General features: G+C 55.7%; 1 protein-coding gene across 2 annotated transcripts in view; it reads left to right on the top strand.

The window, feature by feature from the left end:
• The window catches only part of ATOSB (atos homolog B), a 37,867-nt gene that overhangs the window by 19,550 nt on the left and 1,738 nt on the right, over positions 1–16,579 (top strand). For both annotated transcript variants that reach the window (XM_057369603.1, XM_057369604.1), the window contains 8 exons: positions 8,911–9,003; positions 9,567–9,768; positions 11,362–12,629; positions 14,197–14,255; positions 14,556–14,652; positions 15,109–15,267; positions 15,621–15,689; positions 16,134–16,339. In XM_057369603.1, coding sequence (XP_057225586.1) covers positions 11,508–12,629; positions 14,197–14,255; positions 14,556–14,652; positions 15,109–15,267; positions 15,621–15,689; positions 16,134–16,339 — 1,712 coding nt within the window. In that variant the 5' untranslated portion in view covers positions 8,911–9,003; positions 9,567–9,768; positions 11,362–11,507. The remainder of the gene's footprint in view (positions 1–8,910; positions 9,004–9,566; positions 9,769–11,361; positions 12,630–14,196; positions 14,256–14,555; positions 14,653–15,108; positions 15,268–15,620; positions 15,690–16,133; positions 16,340–16,579) is intronic.

The following is a 16,579-nucleotide window of genomic DNA, read 5'->3' on the forward strand; positions in this document are numbered from 1 at the left end:
GCATATGAAGGGCTCGGGGTGTTGTTCTGTCCATCCCCTTCCCCTCCCTTGGACTCATCTGTATGGTGTTAGCAGTGGTGGGAGATGGAGGCACTTCCTCAGGAGTACTGCTTAGCTCACTCATTTGCCCCAGCCTCTCTTAGACCCCTATCTCTGGAACTCTGCATTATTTCCTTCCCACGTGAGCACAAGAAGACAGTGGGCAGTGAAGCACGGGATATAAAGCATCCTCCTTGCTCTGCTGGAAGCAYAGGGCTGTGATGTGTAAGGGGGTGCTGGTGTTTTCGGAAGGCTCATGCTGGCCCCAAGCCCTCCAGATGGAAGTGCTCCAGGTTTATCTTSCCCATGGTGCCTGTCCCAGAGATAGTGGTGATTGGAAGGGAAGTCACTGGTAGCTTTTTAAAGGTTCCAGCTGCCTGACCATCCTCAGCAGATGGACGCTGAGATGAGCCCAGAGGACTGTCTGGAAAGAATTATTTTCTCCCAGTATTTTCTGTCTCTTTGCCAGCCTTTTATGGCTGCTCTTTTCCTGATCCTGTCCTTCTGCAAGGCTGGCTGCTGGCAATCTTAYGAGCCTTGTCTTCAGAAACAACTTSGCTCTGTGATTTATTGTGTCTCTGAGCTTTGACCTGGTATCTGATGCTGCAGAAGCCCATGCGTGGTGTGTAAGTGCTCAGAGGGTGTTCACAGCATTTGGCCCATCCTGTCTGCGAGAGTAATGAACCAGAGCAAAGGGGTCTGCTTGTAGCCGTGGTGCCTGGGTACATCTGCTTTTTCATCTGGCAGAGGCTGGGTGGATGTCCAGGCTCCCTAGATGTTTTTATGTGGGTTTTAAAGGTCTAGAACATTCTCATGGACCTGYGTTAGTCCCCAGATCCCTTCTRAAGTTGCTCCTTTCAGCCTTTCCCRCAGGCTCATTGACACTGGGCTGCCATCGTCCTGTGTCCTCTCCTGTCCCCAGCAGTCCACTTGAAACTCAGTACTGCTCTGGGCACTCTGGCATTTCTTGGATATCCCAGTTATTACAGTGTCCTTATGTACTGGGAGCAGCAGGATCTGGTTGTTTGGACCAAKAGATCCTTGAGGTCTGTTCCCAGCTGCAGGAGTAAGTGCCATATCACAAGGGATGAGCTGGTTTCTGGTAGTCCATGGAGAGCTCTTAGGTCTCTCACAGGCTTTCTAGGAGGGTCAGATCTAGAGGGACTTTTGTGTTTTCAGTGGCATGGATCAACCACCAGGCTGAAGGTGTTTTTGACCTAGTTGCCTCTGCTGTCTGTGGGATTCCAGGGGTGGTTCACTGTGTGGACTGGGAGGTTCGCAGTTTCAGAGATTGTAACAGGAGCTGGACTGTRTCTCCTGCTGCCCTTCCTATGGATATGCCTGGAGAATGSCAGTCMCTCCTACCCCCACRTTTCCCTTCTTAGGGCCTTCTGCTMTCATGTATTTGCCTTCATAATGGACAACAGTGTGACTGTTTAGATGAYAGCTGTGACACCCTTTTCTTAGTTCCAGCAGTGTGTTTCACTCTCACTTTCAGTCCTACAGGAAAGAGAGGCTTTCCTTTTCTATGCCAAGGTGCAGCACGTTGAATTCATGGTTCAAAATCTTCCTTCCCTGCAGTAGGTCTGGTTGTGTCCATCGTTTTACAATAAAAGATGGACAAAGCCTCACCCTTATGGCTCAAATACCTGCCCAGCACGTCATCATTCTGGCCTGTGCTAGACCTGAGCCTCTCTAAATTGCAGCTGGAAAAGGTGGGGTGCATGTGTACAGCCGTGGGTGTGTGTGGGGGGTGGATATCTCCTCCCCCTGTGCCACGTACATGTCTAGAACAGGGAGTGGAAAAGATGCTGAATGTCCCTACAGCTGCTGCAGCCTTATCTGCAGGCTGCAGCTTGGTAACCAAGCAGGAGGCCCRAGTTCCCCTGCTCAAGCACCTCCCTTGGAGGGCTCTTACAGTAAAAGGAAATGTATTGCAAGAGGGTTTGCGGCAGGGAGGGGCAGTTCCCACGGGGCAAATGCTGCAGTGCACAATCCTTGCTGCCCTCCCCACTGCAGGCCATTTGCCCTCTTCCAACATGTGGCTTTGACACCTATGTCCGGAAGAGATCAGAACAATTCAGCATCCATGGGACTTCCTTCACTGCCCTGCGGTGCGTGGTGACTGTTTGGGCAGGTAGGGAAAAGTGATGCTGCTGTGGGTCTGTCGGGTGTCAGGGACCCATCAATGGTGYGTGTGCAAGGAGGCTGCTGGGGCTGTGGGAATGGGAGGAGCCTGGGGTGAGTTCAGGTACCAACTGCAGCAATCAGGCGGCTGCAGAGCACAGGTAAGAGCTAGGGACTTGCCTTGGGGGTTCATGGAAACAAGACAGGATCTGATGGTGGTGGAGGATGGGGTGGGAATGAGGAGGAGCCCACTTGTGCTGATACAGAGCCCAGCTGCCATGTGAAAGATGTGGGGAAGGGGCAGTGTTGTGCTCCTGGGTTTAGGCTGTGTGAAGGGCTACAGGGCATCAGGGTGCAGAAGGAGCTGGCTTGGTAAGGAGAGAAGACAGGACTTTGGATGCCTGTGGCTGTTTGCAGCGGTGGCCAGAGGGAGAAGAGAGGCGAAAGCAAAAGGGGTGGCAGAGGGATCCCATCACCTGCTGACTTCTGTGCCAGCTTCTCCCAGCTCATAAAACATCACCCCACCAACCAGAGCTCCCTGTCAGAGGTCGTGTTTCTGTACYCAGGTAATAGCGCTGGAAAACAGGCTGGGCTGTTCACACTGCACACCTAGATCATGCTTCCCATGGTGCACAGCCCAGGACAGGGAGCTGACAGGATGGGAGTTACTGCAAGTGATTGTCTTCCACTGGAKTTGAGTTAAACAGGTTAGAATACAGTTTGCAAGACTTCTGATGCAGACACCAACCACAGGGTGTTATTCCTCTTCTTGGGAGATCAGATACAGGGGACCCTTGGTGCTAACATCTGTACATTGCTTAGAATGGTGAAGGTCTAGTCTGGATTGGGCCTGGGARTGCCTACCTTGGACAAACATCCTTTTTGAACTTGAAATGTGGCATGCATTGGTGTCCTGGTCATGGCCAAAGACCTTGGGTGTCATGCAAGACCAGAAACGGYCTCTGCCTTTAGCCAGATCCCACCTGCCTTCTCACAGCCTTTCTGTGACTGGCKGCACAGGCATGTGATTTGGTAATCACATGGTGGAAAATTTTTCATTGGTTTCAGTTGGCACMAAGGTCTGGACTGGAGCAGCCAGTTTGTGTGGTCATCCAGTGGCCRAGGTCCCCAGGGCCCATCCCTTGGGGCACCACCCTTGGAGAGGGACAGGAGGGCTGGAAGGGAGCTGGCTGACATGTCCCTGCACCTGGGTTGCCAGGGGCTTGCTTTCACATTCTTCCTTGCCTCGGGGTGACTGCGGAGGCCGCTGTGCTGCCCAAAGTCTGCTSCCATGGGGCTCCCCAAGGCTTACAGGCACGGTGCCGACTGCACCTTCCCCTGTGACCCAGGGCGTGCAGCACTACCCCGAGGTGAAAAGACACAGCTTTTCATGAAGTGGAGCCAGCACAGAGGAATTTGCTGCTTATGGACAGCTGTTGTCCTGGGCCTGGCTTGTGTCCTCCAGCATTTCTCACCCGGCACTGCCTCGGGGAGGGCAATGGGGGCTGCCCACCCTCCACTCCCTGTGCCGGGCAAGTGGGTGCCACCTCGGGCTAACGAGGGGTGAATAGCTGCGGTGGAGCCTAGCAGCATCCTGCTGCCTCTGCAGGGATCCTCTTGGGCAGCGGAGAGTTTTTCCCCACCCCCAGCTCTGCCGCTGCCTCTTTGTTTTCTGGCAGAAGCCTCTGTGCCTTTTCATTGCCGTTGAGGCGCCGAGCAGGAGCCTACATGTGCCGTGTGTGCGTCTCGCCGGGAATGTGATGCGGGCTGGGAATCCTGCCGGGCCAGGCATCTCCCCTGCAGGGCAGCAGAGGCCAAACAGCAGCTTCAGGGGTCTCCTTTCCCTGGACTGTTCTTCCGGTCGAGCAAGGCTTCGAGGCAGCTGGTCTCCTGCACAAAACCCTCTTTTGCATTGGCAGCGCTTCTGCACCTTGCCACAAGTAGAGTAAGTTGGATGGGAAGGGGCCGCTCCTCAGCTGGGCACTCGGGCTCTGCACTGTGGTCCCCCCGTGCTCCCTCTGGGAAGGCACCTGAGATTAAAGCAGCGCCAAAGGCTATGGAGCCTGGATACAGCGGTGGCTGAGGATTGCTTGTGCTGCGCCTGCCTCTCCATGTATTTGATCTCTCGACTTCCAGCGGGGACTGAATTCCTGTGCTGGATTCTGGGCTCGGCTCTTGTGAAAGGATCCAATTATTTTAGAGCTTTGAGCATCTCCATTTGCTGCCCATATTTGCGGCGCGCTGGCTGGAATTCCAAGTGATTAACGTGGCTGTGACATCCCTCCTAGGGGTGTTATCTTTTCTTGCTGTCCCCCACCGCCCCCCTCTTCCTCCTCCGGCAGCGAGCGAGCGAGACAGGCAGGCAGAGACAAAGGTCTGTCCTCAACCTGGGCTGTCCTCCCAGTAAGCAGCTGCTGCATGGGATTTCCCTGCCCTGCCTGCTGCAGGTTTCCTGGGCTCCCGGTCGAACACTGGAGCTGGGCAGCCGTGGGCTGTATCGCAGAGGTTTGAACCTGCTGGGCTGGGTGGGCAGGGGGTGCTGCCGGCTTTGGAGAGCTGCCCAATTGTCCTGCCGGATTTTAAGCTGCTTTTCATTCTTTGACTGCGCTTTCCTGCGAAGAGGGGCAGCCGTGCGTGGAGGGGAGGTTGGTGAGAGGGGGGTTGGACGTGGGGGAAAGCTTTACACAGGTGGCTGTCGCATAGTGGGATCTGCCTGCAGACCTATAAGCCCCCCTTCCCAGCTGCAGGCTATTGTCAGCATCGCCGTCTGCACGCCAGGCACCTGGGGAAGGTGTGCGGAGGCGATCCATGCCAGGACGAGGGCATCAGAGGGACAAGGGGTAAGTCACTGGGCTGGGAGCTCTGTTCCGGCTCCCCCAGCTTCCCGGAGAGGTTTCATTGTGTTATCCTGACTTGGCCGAGCARAAGGGCTCAGTCCCTGCGGCACCTGTGTGTGGGGCTGGGGAGGGCACTGTATGTTGCTGGGCAGACCTCAGCCCTTGAGGAGGCTGCTGCAGCCTGGACCCCCAGCAAGATTCTCTGCGGAGAGGGCTGCTCTGTCCCCGGGGGCTTCTGCACCCCGTCAGTGCCGCCTCCCGCAGGATGGGAGGGGGCAGCAGCACCTCACGGACACGGTACTGCGAGCAAGGGAGGTGCTGGGTCTCTCTCTCTGTAGAAGCTGTGTCTGGTGGTTTCTAGGAGCTCACATTTGTGACATGGGCACTGCCTCTTGCCCTATCCATCCCCTCTGAGCTCAGGCTTCCTCTCTGTTCTTAGCAGGGGCTAGTACTGAGTGAGGCTCTGCAGCTGCATAAATCTGGCATGGCAGGAGGCCTCCTGAGGACCCTCGAGAACAGTACTTGCTCTTGCAGTGGGGCAAGGATGCTCCCTCCCTCTGTATCCACTCCCGCTCTCTCTCCTTTCTCCCTCTTGTCTTCACCAAGTGTCAGCTCCTTTCACCCCAGCCTAAATTCCAGCCAGAGCCATGGCCAGTGGTCATCTTTCCTTTCAGGCACAGTTTGCTTTTCTGGCATCTCACTAGTCAGCTTCTCCCTGGGGTTGCCACCTCTGCTATGGTCCTGGAGGTAGTCCCCAGCCTCACGTGTCTGTCTGTCTCCTGATGGTGAGATGCCTTATCTGTCAGACTGTGCAGGAACCCTTTTCTGGTGGCAGCATTRCTGTTAGTGCTGCCATCCTTCAGGGTTGTGACAGAAACTTTCTGCCTGCTGGCACTTCGGAAGCGCTGCTCTTAGCCTGTGCCAGGGTTTGTGCTCACACTGGTTAGATTTCCTTCCTTCTCCTTAGGTTCAGATAGGACCAACGGAGCTGTCACTTATCCTCTAGACAGTCTGTCTCCAGGAGTTTCTCTTGCTTTGTGCTCTGCGTGTTTTGAGGATATTTATTTGCCCTCTTGTAATGATGGCCTTTTTTCCTGGCTGTGTAGTTCCTACTTCACCCCCAGTGAGGCTGCCGGTATCTCCGTAGCACTTACCAGGAGAGGGAGCAGGAGAGAAGGTGGCAGCAAAAGCTACTTAGGGATTGGTTTGGAGTATTTTTTGGTCTAAATTGTGCAAGGACCCCCTTGCCAGCCCCCGGTCTGGTGCTCTGTCCCAGGCTGCAGTGACCAGGTCAAAGCCCCTTGTCCACGGGTCATGTGTCCCTTTTGACTGGCTGGCAGTGCTGCTCTAGGAAACCACTGGATGCCCCCTGGATCAGTGTGGCAACTTGGGGCACAGTTCGTGCTCYTTGTTACACCAGTGCTGTGATGCCAGCCCTTCCAGGCTCCCAAGGGCTCTGCCCCATGACAGATACCTCTCTGCTCCACATTCATCCCAATTGCTCTCTGGCTGTCACAGCACAGCTCAAACAGCAACAGATCCATTTGAAGGCTSGATCCTTGCATGTGTCACCAGTGCTGCAATGCCCAGCCGGGGACCCTTCCTTATCCACCATCCTGCTCTGTTGCCTTCAGACTGAGACCACGCTCTGTTAATCCTGGTTTACCCCTGGATGTGCTAACAGGGGAAGCAGAAGGTTAGCCAAGTGCCTGACCCAACCCCATCAGGCCTGGCTGTGTGTCAGGTTCTGGTGGCTCAGTGTCCCCAAGGAACACAGTGTTTCTGCCCCAGTGCCTGGGACACACTCCCTCCCTACAGGTCCTTTGGCACTGGGTATTTCTTGGGTGTTGAAGCGTGGTGCCCTTCCCGAGGCAAAGAAATAGAGGAAAGCTGTGCCTGGCATAGCTCCAGATCCAGGTGCTAGGAGATCTTGGCAAAAGCACAGGTCYGACCTGCCTGTTTTCTGAGCAATGAGAGGGCCTTGGCAGGAGCAGGGCAGAGAGTGGAGGACCTCTGGCTGGGCCTCCCTCAAGAGGCAAAGCTCTTTGAGCCCTATCTTAGAGCACCAGCATGGGCTGAAATACTGTCAAAAAAAAAAAAAAATCAGCGTCACGTGGACTTAGGAGGGGCCAAACCCTTGGTGTGGGCACGTGGAGCCCCATGTGCTGTGTCTGGGGGATGGGATGTGTGCTGCTCAGCTGAGTTGGAGAGGGCCTGGGCCTGGCTCTGTCCCGTCAGTGTGGCCAGAATCAGGGCTCTAGCATGCCTGGCTCAAGTGGAGGAGAAGGCAGAGGTGACCAGGTGCTTTCCCCCATCCCTGCCTGGAGTGCAAGAGGCCAAGGTCCCAGTGTTGCTGTCCTGATCTGTGAGGAGGTGGTGGATTCCCACGGTGCTGTCAGAGGCTGAGCCCTGCTGTGAGAAGGATGGGCTCCCAGCAGAGAGGAGGTGCCCTGGAGAGCACTTGGGATTGCCAGGAGAACCTCCCTGGGACACAGGGCCTTGCATCTCGAGGAGGGTGAGAAGCAGTGCTGTGCCCTRGCTGCTCTCCATCCCAGGCTGATGGGCTCTCCTCCTCCAGAAGAAGAAGGTTTATAAATATCCTCTCTCCTTGGAGACACTTGGGATGACACTTCTTGTYCCTGCCATGGGGCTGGCATTTTCCAGCACAATTCTTCAAGCAGCAGTACCAAGGCTGGCAATACATGGTGCAGCCCCTTGTTCTAGGCATGTGTTCTACTGGCTGGTGCTGGCAGCACCTGATGACTGGTGTTGAGGGCTCAGCTGGGGTGGATTTGTGATGTCAGCAGGTCAGCCTGTCCTGATACATCCACTCTCCTGGAAGGCAGCTGCTGCTGGGGAGAAAATGGCTTTGACTTCAGAGGGACATGGGGAAAGAGAATGAAAGGATGCAAGTGAAGCTGTGTATTTTTTCTGGYGTGAACACACCCTTTCTTCCAATGCACCAGGCTGATTCCTGCTGTTGGTTGCTGATTTTGCTTCCCAGTGGTTGATTGTGCCACACAAGTCATGGTACAAGTCTCCCTCAGAGACAGAGAAGGGAAACAGCGACCTTTCAGGCAGGCAGAGCACAGCATGTTAGACTCAGCATCCACCCACAACCTTCACACAATGCAAGGGCATTCACTTGCTTTCCTACCTGCTTTGGTGCAGGCCTCGTATGGGGTGCCGGGAGGAACTGGTCTTTACAAAAGGTGTTTGTTGGGGTTTTGGACCCATGGCTTGTTAYGCTGCAGCATTGATTTGCCCTGCTGCAAGTGCTCCTTGGGTGCTGTTGTATTGAATCTCAGCAGGTCCTGTACTGGCTGGTTGCTGGCAGTGCTCTTCCCCAGCAGTGGCAGTGGCTTTTGAGTTGTCCAGCTCTCAGGGACTGGTCATGACAACCTGTAATTACAAACCTTATTGGAAATGTGATGAAAGAACAGCCTGTGTTCTGGGGTAGGTGAGGTCAGGCAGCGAGCACAGCTGGTGCTGGCTTCCCAACATGCACGTTGGGGGGATGCAGAACTTGCCAGACCAGRGTGTCACAAGGGGATTGCATTGAGTGTTGCCGCTTCTGAGCATCCATTTGGGATTTTGGTTCATCTGCCTGGCCTTCAGAGCAGTACTCAGTGCTAGCTTGGGGTGCCCAGAAAGTGACTTGCCTCTGATGGGTGCTGCAGTGAGTCCCCATTTGAGGGAATCATGGAGAGGGAGGTAGGGAGGGCGTGATCCCCAGGGACAGGCACTGTTTTCTCCTTCAGCTGGAGGTTCCTGGGCTGGCAAAGCCCATGGGCTGCCTCTGCCAGAGAGGTGCTGAGGCTGTAGGTGCCCTAGGGCTCCTGCCCACTCTGAAGGTGTCCACCATGACCTGCTGCTTGAGCTGACTCTCCTCCATATGTTCTTCCAGGCATCAAAGCTGCAAGGCCCATGGATTATGACCACAGGGGAGCTGTGTTGCATCTGCAAATCTGTGTTGTGCATTAAGGGCACATCTGAACAGGTGAGTGCTGTGCACATGAAAGGATTGCTGTCTTTTTGCTGGGGAAAACTAGTGGGGGGCCATCATGACTCAGGGCTGTCAGACTCCTCATTTCTGACAGACATCTCTTGGAAGAAAACAATTCCAAGCTCTTCTCCTTATCTATAGGGCCAGAAAGTGTCCTGTGCTGTGGGTGGAAGGGGGAGGAGGTGAACATGAGACCAGGAGCTAGATGGAGGCCCAGAGGTTGCYGCAGTGTGTTGGAAAGCAAGGCATGAATTGGTCGCCAGAACTGTTCCTATATGCAGGGTTTCATACAGGAAGGCATGCAAAAGGGATGTAAAATCAAGCCAGGTATGAGAGTTCACAGCTTAGCTTAAAATATTTGTGGTTTAAATGAAAATCAAGGTGTTAGCACTGTCTGAGATGTATGTGGTTCTTGATTTGGGAGGTTGGTAGAGTCTGAGCCTAAATGCTGCCTTCCCCACCTGTGTGACCTTGCAGACAGGCAGCAGCCCCTGCCCTTCTCCCAGGAAGCATCTGCATCACCCCAGCCCTGCACCTCTCCCCTTCCTTCCCCTCAGAGCTGCTGTGGACACTGAAGAGCTGGAGAGGACGTTGCAGAGGTTCGGAGGCACACCGTGATGGTGGGAGCCATTCCACGGCAGCCACGCCGCTTCTGGGGGGTGCCTGAYTGGCAGGTGTCTTCAGCTAATTGTGCCAACGACTGCCTGCTGCGGGGCAGGGAGGTTAATCCGGAGCARAGCAGGGTCCTGCTGCAGAGGGGTAAGTGTTGGGGGCAGCCAGGACAGGCTGCAGTGCTGTGGGCTACACAGAGGGGTCGAGGTTGGCAGCAACATCTGGAGGTTTTCTGGACCAGCCCAACCTAGAGCYATTGTCCAGGACTGTGTCCTGATGRCTTCTGAGTATATCCAAGCATGAAGACTCCACAGTCTCTCTGGGTAACTGGTTACAGTACTCAGTCACAGTAAAACAAAATGGTGTTTTCTGATACTCAGAGGAGCCTCTTACATAGACATATAGATATATAGATATATAGAAATCTATAGATAGATAGGTAGGTAAGATCTCACTGAGCCTTTTCTTCTCCAGGCTAAACAGTCCCAGCTCTCACAGCCTTGCCTCACAGGACAGATGTTCCCATCCCTTAATTTTTTCTTAGTGTCTCTTTATTGCACTCTGTCAGGTGTGGTTTAACGTGTGCTGAGCAGAGAGGGAGGACCAGTTCCCTCAAACTGCTATCAATGCTTTGCCTGCTGCACTATTGTTTTTCTTTGCTGCAAGGGCACATTGCTGGCTCATGGTCAACTTGTTGCCCACCAGGACCCCCAAGGCCTTTTCTGTTTCGTTGCTTTGCAACCACTCAGCCCCCCCCACTCAACATATCCCAGTGCAAGGTTATACCTTTTATCACTCCTTTTAAACAGAATTCCTGGTCTCAACCACCTTGGCCTGCCATTTTCCTATCCCCACCCCACCAGGTTCAAGATAGCCTCACTCTCCAGATAGTCTTGATCCACTTGGGGAATCAATTTCYGTGTCCCTGACTTGCCTCTAAGCCCTTGTGCCACAAGATCAGGCACAGTTAGAAGGACAGGCAAAAGGCAGAGCTGCCAGGCTTAGGCAGTTTGTCCTCAGTCTGCTGGTGACTTTTCCTGCATCTGCTCAGCTCTTGCAGCCCTTTCAGTATTTTTCATGCCAGAAGAAAAACAATGTGTGGACAGGATTCTCACAGCTCTCAAACTGGGCTGAAAATCAAAAGTGAGGCACCACGCAGCCCAGAGGAGGTCAGGCCCTTGGGGCTGGCAGGAGTGGGTGGATGGTGACCCTGGTGCCTCCCAGCTGCTGATGGAGGTGCTGGAGGTGCCTGGTCCAAGCAGGCAGAGATAATGGGGGTGTKAGGCCAGGCTCCTGTCCCTGCCTCATTCAGTGCACGTGGCTGGGATGGGTTGGCTTGGCCAGCACTCGGAGTTGCTGGGGTGATTGCAGGCCTGAGCCCCTGGGACTGGTCTGACCTGCCTGACTCCTGTGCTGCACAGCCCCAGCATGTCCCTGGCAGAGGGCAGGCCTCTTCCTCCCCGCTTGTCCAGACTTGTCCCCACGAGTCTCCTGCCTGTCTGGAGACTTCTCTCCTTGCCCAAACTGGAAGGAAGTGCTGAACCTGCAGGTGGGTGATGCCGCAGGGTTTCCCAGAAAGCAATACCAGCCCGGTTCCTCTTCCTGTCCCTGGAGAGGGAGGTTCAAGTGGGGCTGTGTGAGGAGCTGCCCATATCTCAGTAGGTCACTTGCAGCCAGAAGTCTGAATGAGGATGGGGATCCCAGGCTGATCTTCATCCTTCTGCTTTCTTTTTTTTCCAGATGGTGTGCTGCAGAGCACCTCATAGTAGAAGGCTCACACAGAGATCCTGAGTGAGAGGGGGTCCTGCCCTTACACCCTGACCTGTGGCACTTTACAGTCCCCCTCCTGCATGGGCTCTGCTCGGAGTCCCAGCAAGTGAGGCTCCATGCGGCACATCCACACAGAGACGTCTCTGCCCCCGGAGCACAGCACAGACCCCAGCCTGTCCCGGCCCAGCAGGGAAACGCCCTTGGAGCCTTCCTCGCAGTGCTGCACCCACCGCAACATCCTCATGGGCTACAACGAGACAGAGATCAAACGCCAGAAGGTTTACCAGGTGTCCATCTTCTCCCATCTCTCCAGCTCCTCTGAGAGCACGGAGCAGAGGGCAGGCACCCGGCCAGCTGTCAAGAGGGGATACCCCGAGCAGCGAACTCCAGAGGGGGGACGAGATCCCAAACGAACTCACTGGGTTGACAGGGGGGTGGATGGGGGCCCTGGGCAGCCTTCCCTGGATGATGACGATACCTTTGAGGATGGTCTGCTGGTGGAGGAGCTCTCTCTCTGTGGCTCTGCCCAGCACTTCTCCCACAGTGGGCTGCGAGTGGTGGAGCACCGCTGTGAGGGCAGCCCTAGCCACAGCCCCAAGGCTAGCAGAGAGGACAAGTTGCAGGATATCTCCACTTCCTCCTCCTCCTCCTCCTCTTTCCCTTCTTCCTCCTCCTCTTTCTCCTCCTCCTCCTCCTCCTGGCCCCGGCACATTGCTTGCAGTACTTTGCACATGCGAGACAGTTGCCCTGTCTCATCAGGGGATCAGCCCATAGACTATGGAGAGAATGGGGAGCCGGCAAGTGGCCACAATGTACTTCATCTTGAATTGCACGGTATTGCACAAACAACCCAGTTGGACTCTGGTGGGAAGAGAGAGAAGCCAGGGAGCAGCCCAGCTCACACCAGCAGGGCTAGTGGAGAAGCAGACAGGCCAGCAGTGACCAATGGGTGCAGGGAGCCCCCAGCTCCACAGACAGTACTCAGCCCTGAGCCCAGCAACCTGAGCTCCCAGGAGATGACGCCCTGTGGGAGCAGCCAGCTCTGCAGCACTTGCCCAGCCAAAAGGAAGTTGCTGCCTGCTGGCGAGGTCATGGCCGACTCCTGCTCTGAGGATGAGAGCCTGTCCCCACCAGCAAGAAAGAAGAGGGTCCTGCCATGCCATCCAGTACCCACAGCCTGCCGCAGCACTGATGCCAAGGGAGCTCCATTCTGGAATCACCTGCTTCCTGCAGCCAAGGTGAGCATTGGTCATGGCGGGTGGCAGGGAATGGCCTGGGACTGAGCTTTTAGGCAGTGTGGTCCACAGAGCTCGGGACTGTCCTTTTAGGCAGTGTGGTCCACTATGGCACCATGTCCTGTCCTGTCCCTGAGCTGCAGCACTGGTGTGAGCAAGGCAGCAGTTGACAGCCCTGTGACATATGGTCTATTTCAATCAGCTCTTGATGTTTTATAGTCACTGCGTCCTCTGCTTGTGACCAGCTTTTCTCCTGGAGAGATTTGCTTTGACAGAAGACAACCTCCCCTGGCAGTGAGAGCTGGACACATTTAGTGTCTGATGGCTTTGTCTTAAACCATCATAGATCAGCAAGCTTGGGACGAGCAGCTGGCATCTGCCTGCCTGATGAGGAGGAAGGCAGATGTATGGGAGGGCTTGAACTCCTGGCCATTTAGAACAAGGATCTGGTTGGTGGCAGGCAGTGGGTCTAGACATGCTCTGACTGAGGAGCCCAGTATTGCGCACAGAGATGCCACAGGCTTTTCTGCCATTCTGAGCTGCCTGTGGCATGTCCCCAAGGTGCCACAAGCACTCAGCAATGGGGCAGACCCCTGCAGTTTTCAACCATGTTGGCAGCTCAGGAGCAGCCTGTGATTCCTTTCTTACCCTGCCCTTGTGACCAGGTCCCTGTCCTGCCAGCTGAGGCTGTAGCAGGCTCAGGCCAAACCTGGCACAATCTTTTTCTCTGGGGTATCCCATGGTGCGGGGACACACAGGAACTGATGTCAGAGCTACCCTGGCTTCTTGCTGCTTGGAGCTGGGACACACCATCCCTGGGGCACAGCTCCATCACTGCCTGCCTTTTTCGTGACTGTCCCCCAGCCCAGCTGCCCCCAGCACTGTCCTTGCAGAGTGAAGCCCTCCAGCAGCTTCCCTGGGTTTTGCCGCCCGGTCATGCCAGCCAGCTCCATCGTCCCTTTGTGTTGTGCTGCCCTTTGTGTGGCTTCCAGAAGGGAAAACCCCTGAAAAGGGGACATCTTTAAAAGGAGGCTGCAGTGTGGCTGTGGCTTTAACCCCCCACCCCACAGCTGTGGGCAGGGGTGGGCAACGCACCCCTCTGCTCAGTGGCACTGCTGAGGACTTTGCATGAATCACCAGGGGACAGAACTCTGCCCAGGCTGGTCGGGGGTCTTCCTTGTAGGTGTCACCAGTCTCTGGGAGGTGCAGGGGGGTGTCATGGCATGGCTCTGTCTAGGGGTGTCTTGCTGCTAGGGCTGTTCCTGGGGCCTGCTTTGTAAAGCAGGAATTGTGTGTTGTACTCTTGGGTACCAACACCCTCATCCCCAGCTGGGCCACTTTGGGGCTTGGGCCCGCCCATGTCCCCACCAGACAGCCCAGTCCTTATGTTGCCCTGCTGGCCACCCCTGCAGAGGCCCACTGATGGCTGGCTGCCCATGGACGGGAGCTTATTCCCATCTGCTGGGACCCTCATGGGAATGTGGGGTAGGGCAAGGGGTGATGGCACCCCCAGGGATACGTGGGCCCTGGTTACTGCCCTAACGTGGTTCTCCATTTTTGTCCCCTCCAGAGCTCTGCAGATTGCACTGCGGTCGGGAGGAGACTGAAGAGTGGGCTGCGCCTCAAATCGTGAGTGTCCTGGCAGCCCTGTGGGATGGGCATGGGGGCTCAGGGTGCCTCCAGCACCCTGCAGTCCCATGAGAGGCTTAGGTTGGGTCAAATCCTCTTCCCTGCCATGGCCCAGGCTTCTCACCCACACAAGGCCACAGGCTATGGGGCATTTCTTCTTCCCTTCGGGTGTAGGAAAGTGGGTTCAACGTCCAGCAAAGGTACGGGGCACCTGGAAAGGGATCCACATTCCCAGGGACATGAACAACCCAGGGCTGCATGCTCTACAGTCCAACATCAATCTTCTCTTCTCACTCCAAGGCGACATCTCCGGACCAGCCTCCGGAGGGGCACCAGGTCCCCCTCAGCTCCCTGGGCCACCACCACTGTCAGCCATGCTCTGCTGGGCAACTTTGAGGTAACGGTGCCCACTTGCTGGGGGGAGATGGATCCTGGGGTCTCCACACTGGGCTGGCGATGGGTGTGAGAAGCTGAACCTGATGGGAGCCCTGGTGTGGGACTGGGTTGACTGTCCCCAAAAGGCCTGGCGTGCAGTGGTCACCACAGAGCCACCACCCATCAGCAGCATGGCTCAGCCAGCAGATCCTTGGGTGAGGCACCAGGACTGTGGAACCTGCTGAGATTGCTGCTGTGAGGCTGAGCTGAGGCACTCTCACTGCTTCTCCCTGCTAGATAACATATGGTGCTATCCCACTAGTTGAGGGTGGGTCTGTCTCAGAGTGAGGTGTCTGGGCACACGAGGACAAGCAGTCACCTGGGCACAGTGAAGATGGGGATGACTTCACACCTGGAGCATTGAGGCAGGGGGTAAGACTGGTGTGTGAGGTTCCCTAACGCTTCCCTCCTCTCTCAGGAGTCCATCCTGAAAGGGCGCTTTGCACCATCGGGGAGGATCGAGGGTTTCACGGCAGAGATAGGTGCCAGTGGCTCCTACTGTCCCCAGCATGTCACCCTGCCTGTCGACGTCACCTACTTTGACATCTCTGAACACAGCGCGCCCTCGCCTTTCCTGGTACATGGATGTGGGGGGAGGTGAGGGGGGCTGTAGCTTGGCACCCTGGGGCAGCCCTTCGCTGTAGAGTGTGGCTCAAGCACCCACCTGCTTGTGGAGATGGCTGGCTATGCCAGTCTTTAACCCAAAAAACAAAATCAGGGAGAAGAGGGAAAATACAAAGGTCCAGCTACCTCATGGTTGTCATTGTCATCACCTGTCTTGTCACCTCTCTGTTGCTGCTCTTGGTTTGAGCGGGAACTGGAGATCTTCTTACTGACTTGTGCCAGGTGTTGCCAGTGACAGAGTCTCAGGCCCAGCTGGGCTCTCCCTCAGCTTTCTCCCTCTCTCACATGCTGTTTATTTTGCTGCAGGGAGTGATTGACTTGGAGGCCTTGGGAAAGAAGGGTTACAGTGTCCCCAAAGCTGGAACCATCCAAGTGGTGAGTCATTCCCTGGCCTGCAGTAGCATTGTGGGGATGGGGCTGGATGGGCTCCAGTTGCTCTTCTTGGGTGGGTATGCTTCATTATGTTGTTAGGCAGGACACTATTTGGAAAGCTTGTGCAGAGGGGGAACATGGCCACCAAGACACCACAGCAGAGGGGAGCATAGGGTACCTGGGGTGCTGGAAGGGAGACAAGGTGATTAGAGATGCAGAGAAGGAAGAGGTTGGTGAGGGTTTTGGTAGGAAAGTGTGTGAATGGGATGTGATGGGAAGGGAACACAGGTGTGAAGGTGAGTGGAAAGGACTGACCTGTGACACGGGCTAAGCCCTCTGGGACTGGTGTGGGGCTTTCCAGATCCATGGGCCAGACTTTCTTCTCCCAGATGCCCCATCTCTGCCCTGTATCCTTCCCAGTCTCACTCCTGATCCCTCTGCCCCCAGACCTTATTTAACCCCAACAAGACTGTGGTGAAGATGTTCTTGGTGACATACGACTTCCAGGACATGCCGGCCAACCACATGACCTTCCTACGCCATCGCATCTTCCTGGTGCCCGTGGGGGAGGAGGAGGGGTCTGCAGTGGCCCCCAGCGACCCACTGGGCACCAGCCCACCCCGCAGGGTCCTCTGCTACCTGATGCATCTGAGGTAAAGCGTGCCAGGAGGGATGGGCATCTGCCCCAGGGTCACCCCTGGGCTCCTCTCATGTCCTCAGGCATGTCCCAAGCCTGCAAGACAGGAGGAGGGACTGGAGAGAAGCAGCAATCAGCTGCTCCTTTGGGGAGGTTGGAGCTGCTGCTCTGCCCAAGGGCAGTTGTCTCTGTCCCTCTGAGGGCAACCTTGAGCAGGGGGCAAAGTAGTCAAGGGGGTTTTGCCCACGCTGAGGAT

This window comes from Malurus melanocephalus, unplaced genomic scaffold, assembly GCF_030028575.1.
Source record: "Malurus melanocephalus ecotype Western Australia unplaced genomic scaffold, MMel_1.1 scaffold_113, whole genome shotgun sequence".
NCBI classification, from domain to species: Eukaryota; Metazoa; Chordata; class Aves; order Passeriformes; family Maluridae; genus Malurus; species Malurus melanocephalus.